Source organism: Oncorhynchus mykiss, chromosome 9 (assembly GCF_013265735.2).
Source record: "Oncorhynchus mykiss isolate Arlee chromosome 9, USDA_OmykA_1.1, whole genome shotgun sequence".
In the NCBI taxonomy this organism is placed as follows: domain Eukaryota; kingdom Metazoa; phylum Chordata; class Actinopteri; order Salmoniformes; family Salmonidae; genus Oncorhynchus; species Oncorhynchus mykiss.
In genome coordinates, this window is record NC_048573.1 from 52,923,604 (window position 1) to 52,938,618 (window position 15,015).

Below are 15,015 nucleotides of genomic sequence, written 5' to 3' on the forward strand. Positions count from 1 at the left end.
GACTCAGATACACCATCTCTGCCAGGAGGAATGGGACAACATTCACACAACTTATTCTGGGAAGCTTGTGGAAGGCTAACCAAAATGTTTGACCCAAGTTCAACAATTTAAAGGCAATGCTACCAAATACTAATTGAGTGTATGTAAACTTCTGACCCACTGGGAATGTGATGACGTTATTGTCGGGGAAGTAATACAATCCTAAATGTATTCCCCTTCTATTATTCATGAGTGTGTACCAGTGTGCGAGAACCAACACACACAATGTGTGTATTAATTAAGATTGGGGCAGTACACTCCGACAGGAAGACCGGATAAATCCTTTCCCCTCTCATATGCCCTACATCCATCAGCACCCCTAAAATAATGCTGGTCCTCTCCCTTAGTGGGTGTTAGATTATTTATTGGCATGGGGCCATGTGCATGTTTCCTCTGCTGAGAGTGATGGAGCAAAACTCAGCTGCCTCTTTTCTGGGAGGATTACGGTGTTCTACTCTGTTCGGTTCTCTCCCTGTGGAGAGGAGGAGATAGAGAGAGGCAGAGATTACTGCAGATCCACCCGTTATTCTCTCCTATTTCCAGCCCCCTCTCCACTGAGGTAGAAGTATCCTGACATTTTGCCCCTCCACTCCTCCATCTCTTGCTGGAATAATGTATCCATTCTTCCTTCCTTTTAATTAATTAATGAACCTGCATGACAACACTGCATGAATACCTTCATCAGAGTTTGAGTGTATATATACGGTACATGTGACATACAGTTTGTATGTTTATGCTTGTATGTTGTGCTTCGTAGTTCTCTAAGCAGACTGACTGACTAGAGACGGACACTCGCAGACCCTCCTCGTCTTCTTCAACATGCTGAGGAAGGGTTCGGAGTTGCTCCTGGCCACAGGAGGTGACAGGGAGGTGCTGCTCGATCTGGATTACGTGACGAGCAATCGGGGCGAACCCCAAACCACAGACAGCTATGGGAGTCTGCAGAACGGGGGTTTCATCCCACCAAGATATGTAAGTGTCCCCCACTCCCTCCCTGATTTGGTCTCATCCTATTGCTGCTCTGATGATGACTTACCTAGAATGTTGAATGTTGCAGTGCATCTTGAATGGGGGTTAGTGCTGATTTGACTTCAAGCTTTCTCCTCATATAGTTGTATTGATGTCAATATGATCCCCAAAAAATATTTTCCCTAAAAACAGTGTTTTCATTTTGATTAAAATGTTATTTTATGGTGATTGAATCTAAAATCAATATTGCGAATAAAGCTTTTGTGCTGTTGCCTATTGCAATAGCTACAGCTCGTTCCAAATCAGTCACATTATATTTGTCGAATACAACTGGTGTAGACTTTACCGTGAAATGCTTGCTTAAGAGCCCTTCCCAGCAATGCAGAGTTTAAAAATACGAATACAAATACAATAGTAACACGAGGACACAATTAGATTTCACTGTCATTACAGCCATTTTTCTGTCCTATTTATTTATCTGATATGTAAATGGACGTTATATTGATATACATTATATAACGGAAATATTTTCAGCTTTCAGCTGCAGCGGCTTCTTCTGATGATAATGACGATGATGAGGATGACCCCATCTATATACACTGTGATAAAACGAGTAGCCGACCGGAACAACCACTAGGGGGGAACTACTTTAGAGATGGAAGAACCAAAATAGGTGCTTTTAGGCTTTCTGTATATCTATACAGTATTATATTTTACTTTAAGTTGCTTGACTTTAATGTTTCCACCACAGCACTAAAGTCACCTTTTTCAAATAATTAAATAATTATGGTCTTTACTTTGGGCCTTAATCATTTGAATCAGGTGTGTTAGTGCAGGTCTGGAATAAAAGCCTGCACACCCAGTAGCTTTCCAGGAACAGAGTGGCAGATCCCTGCTAACAGACAGTATAAAGAACAAGCCACCAATCAAACTCTAACCTATGGCTTTGTCTGACTGATCCTGAATCAGACTTTGTTCTAGTATGGGAGGTGAAACCGAGAAAGCATCGCTCCAGATGGAGGGGCCAATCTGAGACCAGCGGTCCGGAGGAGGTCGGAGCCAGGGCAGAGGAGGGGAGCAGCAGGTCTGAGCGGAGAAAGGCTCAGCTAGCTCGATGGAGGAACAAATTCACCCAAAACCTGCAGAATGCCGGCATACTGCTGGAAAAGGTAATACAATATACACTACTAACTCACCTAGCTCCACAAGACTTAGTGGTTAAATCTAGTGTTTCTACTTTCCCAATAACAATCGTTCCTTCTTAATGCTAATGCTCTGTTGACAGATTTACTGTTAAATCTAATAATGCTTATATGCTGCAGCACACTGTAACATATAATTCATAATTTTGTGAATGTTCTGTAATGATTGATGTTTGGCACTAGGTGGAGACGGCGAGCGAGAAAAAAACTATCCATTATCTGAACCTGAGCGCCCCTTGGGATGTGTTGGTGTATTACGCAGAGGAGCTCATTCTGAGAGCACCCCTACAGGTCAGTGCTAACACTACACTTTATGACAGTGCAAAATACAGTCGTGCAAAATACGGTAAAACCGATACTATGGTGTGTGGAGTGTTACGGAGAATGTTGTTTTTGTGTCGCAGGCCCAACCGAACCCAAACTTCAACACTTCTGACCGGATCCTTCGGAAACTATACATTCCCAACCTCATGGCGGAGTCCTTGCCAAACAGGCCGCTGGACTACTACACTTGTGCCTTTCGCAAGTCAAAGATGGAGAAGTGAGTCCCTACATCCCGGAAACTTCCTGATATCGGATTTGATTGCTAATCCTCAACAATTAGTTGAGCCACATTGCGTGCTGACCTTTATAAAAGACCCTGTTACTGTAAGTTGTAAATGACTACAGGTTTAACCTCTGTTTGTCACTTCTCAGGTTCCTCGGCTGTGAGAACCACGACACCTACTTTACTAACACACAGAGACACCGTATAGTGAGTGCATCCATTGACTTTCTGCATCTTCACCCATTTGTTGGATAATAATGGATGTACACCAGGAATAGATGGAAATACTGTACTGTATATAGGCCGACCTATATGTGGTCAAAAATGCTTTACTTCAGACTATGTCATTCTCATATGGCCAATTGGCTGTCCATGGCAGGTGTATGAGCTTCTGGCGAGAACGGTGTACGGCAAGAGGAAGAGAGCAGAGGTGGGCGTGGCTCGACTGCTCAACGAGGGGGCATACACTGCAGCGTTTCCCTTGCATGAGGTCAGAGACATTCTTAATGTACCGCCGCTAGGGCTGACACCATTAGTTGACTGGTCGATAGGCTGTTGGTCGACCGAGATTTCTTCTTTTCTTTTTTTTTTTGCATGGTGCACAAGAATCCTGTCTAATTCACACCTGTCTCAGTGGACTAATCCATTGCGGAGGCTACGGGGATGGCACAGTCCATCACTCTAAGACATGTGACAATGAAATTGTATATGGTTATATTATGTACAAATAATGGTACAACACTAATAAATCTAATATTATTTTAATGCGCTTTCTCCCGTTTGGGTACGGTCGCTGTCCGCGGTTCTGAAACAATCTTGCACTGTAGATTTGGCGCCTTTTCCTATGTTGCTATGTGCATAATAGCAAAATTAACACGCTTATTAGGATTGAGAACAATGTGGTGGAGGCAGGAGCAGCAGAGACGAGGAAACAACCTTAGCCTAATTGTCTTAGAAAATTGAGGCAAGAGGAATCTCCAACTTAAGTAGGTCTATAATCAGTAGCCTAACTGTTAAATGTGTCTGGCTTTATAAATCATCCAAAAATGTCTACAGAGATAAGGCAGATCTTGCTTCTGTTGCCTTCTGTGTTTGTTAAATAGCCTACTGATTCTGTGAGCACCAAGCCTCATGCAAAGGCAAAATGTCGGATCAAGCAATTTCACTCAGAGTGCAAGGGTTGAGGGAATAGGGAATTTTTCCTAAATAAATTAGGGATTTCGGTAACCAAACCTTTCAGTCAGAAACAAGTAAGTAACTAAATGGCTGAAATGATGTTGCAGCTCCAGCACGGACATCGAAATAAAGACTTGCTGTGCTGTGGTGCCTTTTCGCTGCAGTAGGGAGGAGATCAAGACAACGTGGGCCAGTCACTCAGGCATTCGCTGGATTTTTTTTTTTAACACAGTGTGCCCATCGTGCTTTTTCTTGAGTCATTTGTGTGTCTTAATTATTAAATGAAACAGTGTGCTTAAAGCATCAGACAAGTTCGGTGCATATATAGTTGATTTTATTCTAACACATAGGGTGTGTCTGTATACGGTACATTCGGAAAGTATTCAGACCCCTTGACTTTTTCCACACGTTGTTACGTTAGACTTATTCTAAAATGTATTAAATTGTTTCCCCTCATCAATCTAATCACAATACCCCATAATGACAAAGCAAAAAGAAGTTTAGACATTTTTGCAAATGTATTAAAAATAAAGAACTGAAATATTGCATTTACATAAGTATTCACACCCTTTACACAGTACTTTGATGAAGTACCTTTGGCAGCGATTACAGCCTCGAGTCTTCTTGGGTATAACGCTACAAGCTTGGCACACCTGTATTTGGAGAGTTTATCCCATTCTTCTCTGCATTTCCTCTCAAGCTCTGTCAGTTTGGATGAGGAGCGTCGCTGCACAGCTATTTTCAGGTCTCTCCAGAGATGTTTGATCGGATTCAAGTCCCAAAGCCACTCCTGCGTAGTCTTAGCTGTGTGCTTAGGAACGTTGTCCTGTTGGAAGGTGGACCTTGGCCCCAGCCTGGACCTGTGCTCTGGAGCAGGATTTCATCAAGGATCTCTCTGCACTTTGCTCCGTTCATCTTTCCCTCGACCATGACTAGTCTCCCAGTCCCTGCCACTGAAAAACTTCCCCACTTCCCCAGGTCTCCTCCGCTTGTTCAGGCCCCAATTTTTTTTACAATAAAATAAAGTTACATCTTGGTTTCATCAAACCAGAGAACACAATCCTGTCTCAGAGAGCTACGGACAATTCCTTTGACCTCATGGCTTGGTTTTTGCTCTGACATGCATTGTCAACTGTGGGACCTTATATAGACAGGTGTGCGCCTTTCCAAATCATGTCCAATCAATTGAATTTACCACAGCTGAACTCCAATCAAGTTGTAAAAACATCTCAATGATGATCAATGAAAACAGGATGCACCTGAGCTCAATTGCGAGTCTCATAGCAAAGGGTCTGAATACTTATGTAAATAAGGTATTTCTGTTATTTATTTTAAATACATTTGCAAAAGTAAAAACTTTTTTTGCTTTGTTATTATGGGGTATTGTGTGTAGATGTATGTGTTTAATCTATTTTAGAATAAGGCTGTAACGTAACAAAATGTGGAAAAAGTCAAGGGGTCTGAATACTTTCCGAATGCACTGTATATATGGAAAAATACATTTAAACAGATCAGGATGCTTCTCAGTCGACCACACTTTTTTTAGTCGGGGACAGCCTTAACCGCCACACACAAAGACATCTATCTGCCTAGTACACCAGTCTTTGTTAAATGTGTGTATGTACGTGTATGTTTGTTAGGGCCCCTTTGAGCTTCCAGAGTATGAGGTGCATCCAGATGAGCTGAACCAGAGGCAGGTCTTGTTCCAGTATTGGGCCCGCTGGTCTAAATGGTACAAGTACCAGCCACTTGACCACATCAGAGAATACTTTGGAGAGAAAATAGCCCTTTACTTTGCCTGGCTGGGTAAGCAGGATTCCTCATATAGTAAATCTGATACAGTACCAATATTTTGTTCTGTACTGCTTTTATGGTTATACTTTGGGGTGTGGGGGTTATGAAACTGAACACACATCAGAAAAATCTGAGATTTAGTGGCAAGCATCATACTTACGAAGACTTAGATGAAAGAGAGATCAATATCTTTTCACTTATGATATGTGGTCAATTTACCACAACAGTACAGTTTTGTGAGTTACCCCCATTGTATTGTTTGACATAGAGAGTTGTTGAGGAGGTTTTTGTCTCTCTGTTCCTCCTCTGTAGGGTTCTACACAGCCTGGCTGCTCCCAGCGGCGGTGGTGGGGGCCTTTGTCTTTGTGTCAGGACTCATGTCCATGGGGACCAACACTCCTGCGTGAGTCCTGAAACTCCTTCACTTACAATGCTTTTCTAACAGATTCATTCCTTTGGCTGTAATCAAGGTTCATGGTTTGAAAACTGTACAGTATAGAGGTCAGATTATATATCTTTACTATGAATAGAGACGAAAAGCTGGATCAAAGTGATGTTGTACCAGTATAATTACAGTATAATTTATGCAACAGAGTGGCCTAGTGTAAGGCACAGTCTGGGGCTCTGCAAATGTCATGCAGGCTGCTCAGACATAATGCATTGCCCACAAGAGTCCTCTTCAGTGTACTCATGCAGCACTTAGTCTGTTGCATTGCTTCACTGTGCTGTGTGTGTTTGTATATATGTGTTTGTGTGTATGTGCACATTTTACTATACTTGTGAGTACCAAGTCCTCACAAGAATAGCAAACCAACTAAAATTCAGAGAAGTGAGGACATTTTGCCTGTCCTCAATTCAAAATAAAAAGGCTATTTTAGGCTTAGCTGTTAGGGTTAAGGTTAGGATTAGGAGTTAGGATTAGGGGTTAAGGTTAGGGTTAAATTCTGGGTTAAGGAAAAAAGAATTTGGAATGGGAATGAATTGTTGGTCCTCACAAGTATAATAAGACGTGTGTGCTTGCATACACTCGCATGTGTGTCCGTGTTCGTTTCTATGTGTGTGTTAGGGGGAGAAAAACATTTTGGTCAGTATTTTCCATCTCAAATCTGTTTCCATGGCAAGATGCTGATAATTGCTTCCTCGGGTATCAGTGTTTGATGGCTTGGTGGTGAATCACAGAAGATTTACATTAAGAGCGAACATGGAGAAAGTGAGACTAAAGATGCAATAATAGAGAGAAGGAAGAATAGCATTGAGCCTCTTACAAGCCCAAGGGCATTAATGTAAATCCTCCTGTTCATTGTGGATTAGTGCTATCAATCACTGTACTGAATAAAAGCCAGAGAGCTTTAGTCTCGGGTAATGTACTGTGTAGCAGGAAATCAAGGGATAATAATCTTTGCATTACATGCAAATGCAGACTGGGGTTGTGTCTGAAATTGCACTCTATCCATTATAGTACACTACTTAATAATAAAGTAGTGCACTACAGATTTTGGATCTTAACTTGATCACTATTTTTATGCAGAGAATTTTCCTGCTTTATCAAATTAGCCTTGTTTTTATTAACATTTGCATTTCTCTCTCTCTCAATGCGGGGGAGGTCGAGTCATTGGGATCAGGGCTTGCTATCAAAATAGTGTTCTCTCTCACTCAAATATGCTTAGGTCCTATTACTTTTTTATCTGAAATGCAGCCATACACATCAACAACCGTTGTTTTATATAGCTTAATAACACAAGATAGATATTGATCTCCACTAGGCTACAACATAGAAGTGTCAAGTGTATCCTAACGTCATGAATTAACTTTCAAAATTGAGTTCAGTTGTGGCCTGGGGTCTAGCGGTTAGGGTTGCTGTCTTCAGTGCGTACACATAGACCTACCATGTCAGCTTGGGTTCAATTCCGGCCAATGCCCTTCTGGCATAACTAACAAAATTCTTCCTACTGACTTGATTAAGTTACACATTTTGATTTTGGACATCAGTTGATTGACAGATATAGAACGCTAAAATTTCCTCTGGTGTGGATGCTCACCTACGTTTTATAATTAGGCTATGTATCATTTGTTCATTTAGATATGGTCTTTGGTGTGGATTAAAAGCCTGTATTGTGTGGCTTTAATATTTTATTTCATAAAGCTGTGATGTTAATCAAAATACCTTTTTGTCACATGCACCGAATACAGCAGGAGTAGACCTTAACGTGAAATACTTTACAAGCCCTTAACCAACAATGAAAGTATTTACTAAATAAACTAAAGTAAATCATTTTTAAAAAAGTAACACAATAAAATAACAATAATGAGGCTATATACATGGGGTACCGGTACCGAGTGGGGGGAAGGGGGTTAATGCAAATAGTCCAGGTGCCCATTTGATTAGTTGTTCAGCAGTCTTATGGCTTGGGGGTAGAAAATGTTAAGGAGTCTTTTTGACCTAGACTTGGTGCTCCGGTACCACTTGCCGTGTTGTAGCCGAGAGAACATTCTATGACTTGGGTTACTGGAGTCTTTGACAATTTTTCGGCCTTTCTCTGACACCGCCTAGTATATAGGTCCTGGATGACAGGAAGTTTGGCCCCAGTGATGTACTGAGCTGTACGCACTACCCTCTGTAGCACCTGACGGTCAGATGTCGAGCAGTTGCCGTACCAGGCGGTGATGCAACCGGTCAGGATTCTCTCAATGGTGCAGCTGTAGAAAGTTTTGAGGATCTTGGGGACCCAAGCCAAATCTTTTCAGTCTCCTGATGGGGAAAAGGCGTTGTCGGGCACTCTTCACGAGTTTATAGGTGTGTTTCGACCATGATACTGTCATGGAAATTCTTACACAGGGACACTCGAAGTCAATCTTAAAAGAACAATCCTTCATTTGTCAGTGCGCTGGAGAGGTTCCAACCAACTCAATGCACCATAGTACACTTCAATCAGGAGCTCCCCCTGGGCAGTCCCAGCAGTTGTCTTCTATACGGCTATACACAGTTATATTTGCATGATTTAGCATAATTAATGAATCATTACCATTTTGTTTCATTCATGTGACCGACCAATACTGGTTCATAACATGTGACAGACCAATACCTCACAAGGCTTTGTCTCTCTAAGCTGAGACCTTGAAACTGAGATACCTTTTGTTTTTGTTCTCAAAACAAGGTCTGGGCATACTGCCAAATTGCAGCTACTGATAATCAAATCAAATCAAATTTTATTTGTCACATACACATGGTTAACAGATGTTAATGCGAGTGTAGCGAAATGCTTGTGCTTCTAGTTCCGACAATGCAGTAATAACAAGTAATCTAACAATTCCAAAACTACTGTCTTTTACACAGTGTAAGGGGATAAAGAATATGTACATAAGGATATATGAATGAGTGATGGTACAGAGCAGCATAGGCAAGATACAGTAGATGGTATCGAGTACAGTATATACATATGAGATGAGTATGTAAACAAAGTGGCATAGTTAAAGTGGCTAGTGATACATGTATTACATAAGGATACAGTCGATGATATAGAGTACAGTATATACGTATGCATATGAGATGAATAATGTAGGGTAAGTAACATTATATAAGGTAGCATTGTTTAAAGTGGCTAGTGATATATTTACATCATTTCCCATCAATTCCCATTATTAAAGTGGCTGGAGTTGAGTCAGTGTCAGTGTGTTGGCAGCAGCCACTCAATGTTAGTGGTGGCTGTTTAACAGTCTGATGGCCTTGAGATAGAAGCTGTTTTTCAGTCTCTCGGTCCCAGCTTTGATGCACCTGTACTGACCTCACCTTCTGGATGATAGCGGGGTGAACAGGCAGTGGCTCGGGTGGTTGATGTCCTTGATGAACTTTATGGCCTTCCTGTGACATCGGGTGGTATAGGTGTCCTGGAGGGCAGGTAGTTTGCCCCCGGTGATGCGTTGTGCAGACCTCACTACCCTCTGGAGAGCCTTACGGTTGAGGGCGGAGCAGTTGCCGTACCAGGCGGTGATACAGCCCGCCAGGATGCTCTCGATTGTGCATCTGTAGACGTTTGTGAGTGCTTTTGGTGACAAGCCAAATTTCTTCAGCCTCCTGAGGTTGAAGAGGCGCTGCTGCGCCTTCTTCACAATGCTGTCTGTGTGAGTGGACCAATTCAGTTTGTCTGTGATGTGTATGCCAAGGAACTTAAAACTTGCTACCCTCTCCACTACTGTTCCATCGATGTGGATAGGGGGGTGTTCCCTCTGCTGTTTCCTGAAGTCCACAATCATCTCCTTAGTTTTGTTGACGTTGAGTGTGAGGTTATTTTCCTGACACCACACTCCGAGGGCCCTCACCTCCTCCCTGTAGGCCGTCTCGTCGTTGTTGGTAATCAAGCCTACCACTGTTGTGTCGTCCGCAAACTTGATGATTGAGTTGGAGGCGTGCGTGGCCACGCAGTCGTGGGTGAACAGGGAGTACAGGAGAGGGCTCAGAACGCACCCTTGTGGGGCCCCAGTGTTGAGGATCAGCGGGGAGGAGATGTTGTTGCCTACCCTCACCACCTGGGGGCGGCCCGTCAGGAAGTCCAGTACCCAGTTGCACAGGGCGGGGTCGAGACCCAGGGTCTCGAGCTTGATGACGAGCTTGGAGGGTACTATGGTGTTGAATGCCGAGCTGTAGTCGATGAACAGCATTCTCACATAGGTATTCCTCTTGTCCAGATGGGTTAGGGCAGTGTGCAGTGTGGTTGAGATTGCATCGTCTGTGGATCTATTTGGGCGGTAAGCAAATTGGAGTGGGTCTAGGGTGTCAGGTAGGGTGGAGGTGATATGGTCCTTGACTAGTCTCTCAAAGCACTTCATGATGACGGAAGTGAGTGCTACGGGGCGGTAGTCGTTTAGCTCAGTTACCTTAGCTTTCTTGGGAACAGGAACAATGGTGGCCCTCTTGAAGCATGTGGGAACAGCAGACTGGTATAGGGATTGATTGAATATGTCCGTAAACACACCGGCCAGCTGGTCTGCGCATGCTCTGAGGGCGCGGCTGGGGATGCCGTCTGGGCCTGCAGCCTTGCGAGGGTTAACACGTTTAAATGTCTTACTCACCTCGGCTGCAGTGAAGGAGAGACCGCATGTTTTCGTTGCAGGCCGTGTCAGTGGCACTGTATTGTCCTCAAAGCGGGCAAAAAAGTTATTTAGTCTGCCTGGGAGCAGGACATCCTGGTCCGTGACTGGGCTGGATTTCTTCCTGTAGTCCGTGATTGACTGTAGACCCTGCCACATGCCTCTTGTGTCTGAGCCGTTGAATTGAGATTCTACTTTGTCTCTGTACTGACGCTTAGCTTGCAGAGGGAATAGCTGCACTGTTTGTATTCGGTCATGTTACCAGACACCTTGCCCTGATTAAAAGCAGTGGTTCGCGCTTTCAGTTTCACGCGAATGCTGCCATCAATCCACGGTTTCTGGTTAGGGAATGTTTTAATCGTTGCTATGGGAACGACATCTTCAACGCACGTTCTAATGAACTCGCACACCGAATCAGCGTATTCGTCAATGTTGTTGTCTGACGCAATACAAAACATGTCCCAGTCCACGTGATGGAAGCAGTCTTGGAGTGTGGAGTCAGCTTGGTCGGACCAGCGTTGGACAGACCTCAGCGTGGGAGCCTCTTGTTTTAGTTTCTGTCTGTAGGCAGGGATCAACAAAATGGAGTCGTGGTCAGCTTTTCCGAAAGGGGGGCGGGGCAGGGCCTTATATGCGTCGCGGAAGTTAGAGTAACAATGATCCAAGGTCTTTCCACCCCTGGTTGCGCAATCGATGTGCTGATAAAGTTTAGGGAGTCTTGTTTTCAGATTAGCCTTGTTAAAATTCCCAGCTACAATGAATGCAGCCTCCGGATAAATGGTTTCCAGTTTGCAAAGAGTCAAATAAAGTTCATTCAGAGCCATCGATGTGTCTGCTTGGGGGGGGATATATACGGCTGTGATTATAATCGAAGAGAATTCTCTTGGTAGATAATGCGGTCTACATTTCATTGTGAGGAATTCTAAATCAGGTGAACAGAAGGATTTGAGTTCCTGTATGTTTCTTTCATCACACCATGTCACGTAAGGCATACGCCCCCGCCCCTCTTCTTACCAGAAAGATGTTTGTTTCTGTCTGCGCGATGCATGGAGAAACCCGTTGGCTGCACCGCCTCGGATAGCATCTCTCCAGTGAGCCACGTTTCCGTGAAGCAAAGAACGTTACAGTCTCTGATGTCCCTCTGGAATGCTACCCTTGCTCGGATTTCATCAACCTTGTTGTCAAGAGACTGGACATTGGCAAGAAGAATGCTAGGGAGTGGTGCACGGTGTGCCCGTCTCCGGAGTCTGACCAGAAGACCGCCTCGTTTCCCTCTTTTTCGGAGTCGTTTTTTTGGGTCGCTGCATGGGATCTGCTCCGTTGTCCTGTTTGTAAGGCAGAACACGGGATCCGCGTCGCGAAAAACATATTCTTGGTCGTACTGATGGTGAGTTGACGCTGATCTTATATTCAGTAGTTCTTCTCGACTGTATGTAATGAAACCTAAGATGACCTGGGGTACTAATGTAAGAAATAACACGTAAAAAAACAAAAAACTGCATAGTTTCCTAGGAACGCGAAGCGAGGCGGCCATCTCTGTCAGCGCCGGAAGTCTGAGGATTTGTTCAGTCAGCCACTTGCATGAACACAGAAACTGGTTTATAGAAGAGCACATGAATAGAACACAGAAACTAGTTATAAGAAAAGCACAAACACAAAAAATCTGTTACATTAGTTTGTTGGTGATGTGGACACCAAGGAAGGAACTTGGAACTCTCGACCCGCTCCACTACAGCCCCGTCCATCCTTTTCCTGTAGTCCACGATCATCTCCTTTGTCATGCTCACATTGAGGGAGAGGTTGTTGTCCTGGTACCACACTGCCAGGTTTCTGACCTCCTCCCTATAGGCTGTCTCATTGTTGTCATTGTGTCGTTAGCAAACTTAATGATCGTGTTGGAGTCGTGCTTGACCACGAAGTCATGGGTGAACAGGGAGTACAGGAGGGTACTAAGCACGCACTCCTGAGGAGCCCCGGTGTTGAGGATCAGCAACTTCCTGGAGGCCAGGATCCTGGAGCATAGGGAGGTGTTTAGTGCCAGGGTCTTTGGTGCAATGATAAGCTTTGTGGGCACTATGTTGTTGAATGCTGAGCTGTAGACAATGAACAGCATTTTCACATAGGTGTTCCTTTTGTCAAGGTGTGAAAGGGCAGTGTGGAGTGTGATTGAGATTCCATCATTTGTGGATCTGTTGGGGAGGTATGTGAATTGGAGTGGATCTAGTTTTGGAATGATGGTGTTGATGTGAGCCATGACCAGCCTTTCAAAGCACTTCATGGCTACCGACATGAGTGCTACGGGGCGGTAGTAATTTAGGCAGGATACCTTCACTTTATTGGGCACAAGGACAATGGTGGTCTGCTTGAAACATGTAGGTATTACAGACTCAGCCAGGGAGAGGTTGAAAATGTCAGTGAAGACACTTGCCAGTTGGTTTGCGCATGTTCTGAGTACACGCCCTGGTAATCCGTCTGGCCCCACGGCCTTGTGATTGTTGACCTATTTAAAGGTCTTGCTCACGTCGGCTACGGAGAGCGTGATCACACAGTCATCTGGAACCTTTGAACCTATTTGAGCTCAATCAAAGATGATTTTGTTGAGCTGAGACACTCTTCTCTGATGTGTAAATTGTCAGACTATTCAATTTACTTCTTCAAAAACATTTAAATAAATGCAATTAACGTGTGGGCCTAATGCAGGCTCAGGTTTGTCACTAGATCGCCCAGCACTGGACACGAACTCACGAAGCTCGGAGCCAGAGAGCACTGCCAGAGAGGAAGAGGCGAAGCGAGAGACCCATCTCGGCCAAAAATCTGTGTTCTCCAGTAGGTGACGCTGTTTTGTTACTTTCGCTCAACAAGAGAGGAGTTTTTGTATGGAGGTCAATGAGAGTGTCAAATTTTGTCAACAAAAAATTTAATGATGTATTTGCTTGGTTGATTTGATCTAATAGAAGTTTTGTAATCCTTAGGTTGTTACGAGTGTAACAACCCATAACAACCCATCCCAGCAACTTTTAGAAAAAACACTTTAGAGTTGTCTTGAGATGCCTATGCATATTCATGGAATGAGGCTAAGAGCATCCCTCTCCAATACAGGTGGTTGATAACAACAACAACAACCCTCATCCAAAATTGTGACCCGGTCACGATTTATGCTTGATCCGGAAATGTGGTCAGGAGGCTCCGTACAGAGTGTGTCACGCTATTGCAGAGGCTTGCGGTGGACCAAATCAAGTTAAGGAAGTTGTCAAGTAAGTGAGTTTACGGAGAGTCAACAGTCAAGAGCCATGCGTCCTGCGAAACACTACCCTGCCAAGCCGCACTGCTTCTTGAAACACTGCCTGCTTTACCTGGAATGCCAGCCGCACCAATGTGTCGGAGGAAACACCGTACAACTGGCGGCCGTCTTAACGTGCATGCGCCCAGCCCACCACAGGAGTCGCTAGAGCGAGATGGGACAAGGACATCCCAGCCAACCAAACCCTCCCCTAACCCCGGCGACGCTGGGCCAATTGTACATCGCATCATGGGTCTCCCGGTCTCGGCCGGCTGCGACACAGCCTGGGATCGAACCCAGATCTGTAGTGATGCCTATGCACTGCAGTGCCTTAGACCACTGCGCCACTTGGGAGGCCCCCCTTTTCCTCGATCCTGACTAGAATGATGGAGGTACCTTTCCCCAGATCTGTGCCTCCATACAATCTAGGAGCTTCACGGACAATTCCTTTGACCTCATGGCTTGGTTTTTGCTCTGACATGCACTGTGTCTTTCCAAATCATGTCCAATCAATTGAATTTACCAAAGGTGGACTCCAATGAGGTTGTAGAAACATCTCAATGATGTTGAGATGAGGTGCTTCTACATCTGCATTGCTTGCTGTTTGGGGTTTTAGGTTGGGTTTCTGTATAGCACTTTGTGACATCGGCTGATGTAAAAAGAGCTTTATAAATACATTTGATTGATTGAATTCACCACAGGTGAACTCCAATCAAGTTGTAGAAACATCTCAAGGATGATCAATGGAAACAGGATGCATTTGAGCTCAATTTCGAGTCTCATAGCAAAGTGTCTGAATACTTATGTAAATAAGTATTGATTGGGGTGGCAGGTAGCCTAGTGGTTAGAGCGTTGGGCCAGTAACCGAAAGGTTGCTGGATCGAATCGCTGAGCTGACAAGGCAAAAATCTGTCGTTCTGCTC

At 44.2% G+C, this 15,015-nt stretch overlaps 1 protein-coding gene across 2 annotated transcripts in view; it reads left to right on the top strand.

Moving 5' to 3' along the window:
• The first annotated feature begins 795 nt into the window (after positions 1–795).
• Positions 796–15,015, top strand: part of ano11 (anoctamin 11) — a 32,554-nt gene continuing 18,334 nt past the window's right edge. For both annotated transcript variants that reach the window (XM_021616226.2, XM_021616227.2), the window contains exons 1-9: positions 796–1,011; positions 1,543–1,681; positions 1,978–2,177; positions 2,394–2,501; positions 2,615–2,751; positions 2,907–2,964; positions 3,137–3,247; positions 5,574–5,739; positions 6,040–6,130. In XM_021616226.2, coding sequence (XP_021471901.2) covers positions 859–1,011; positions 1,543–1,681; positions 1,978–2,177; positions 2,394–2,501; positions 2,615–2,751; positions 2,907–2,964; positions 3,137–3,247; positions 5,574–5,739; positions 6,040–6,130 — 1,163 coding nt within the window. In that variant the 5' untranslated portion in view covers positions 796–858. The remainder of the gene's footprint in view (positions 1,012–1,542; positions 1,682–1,977; positions 2,178–2,393; positions 2,502–2,614; positions 2,752–2,906; positions 2,965–3,136; positions 3,248–5,573; positions 5,740–6,039; positions 6,131–15,015) is intronic.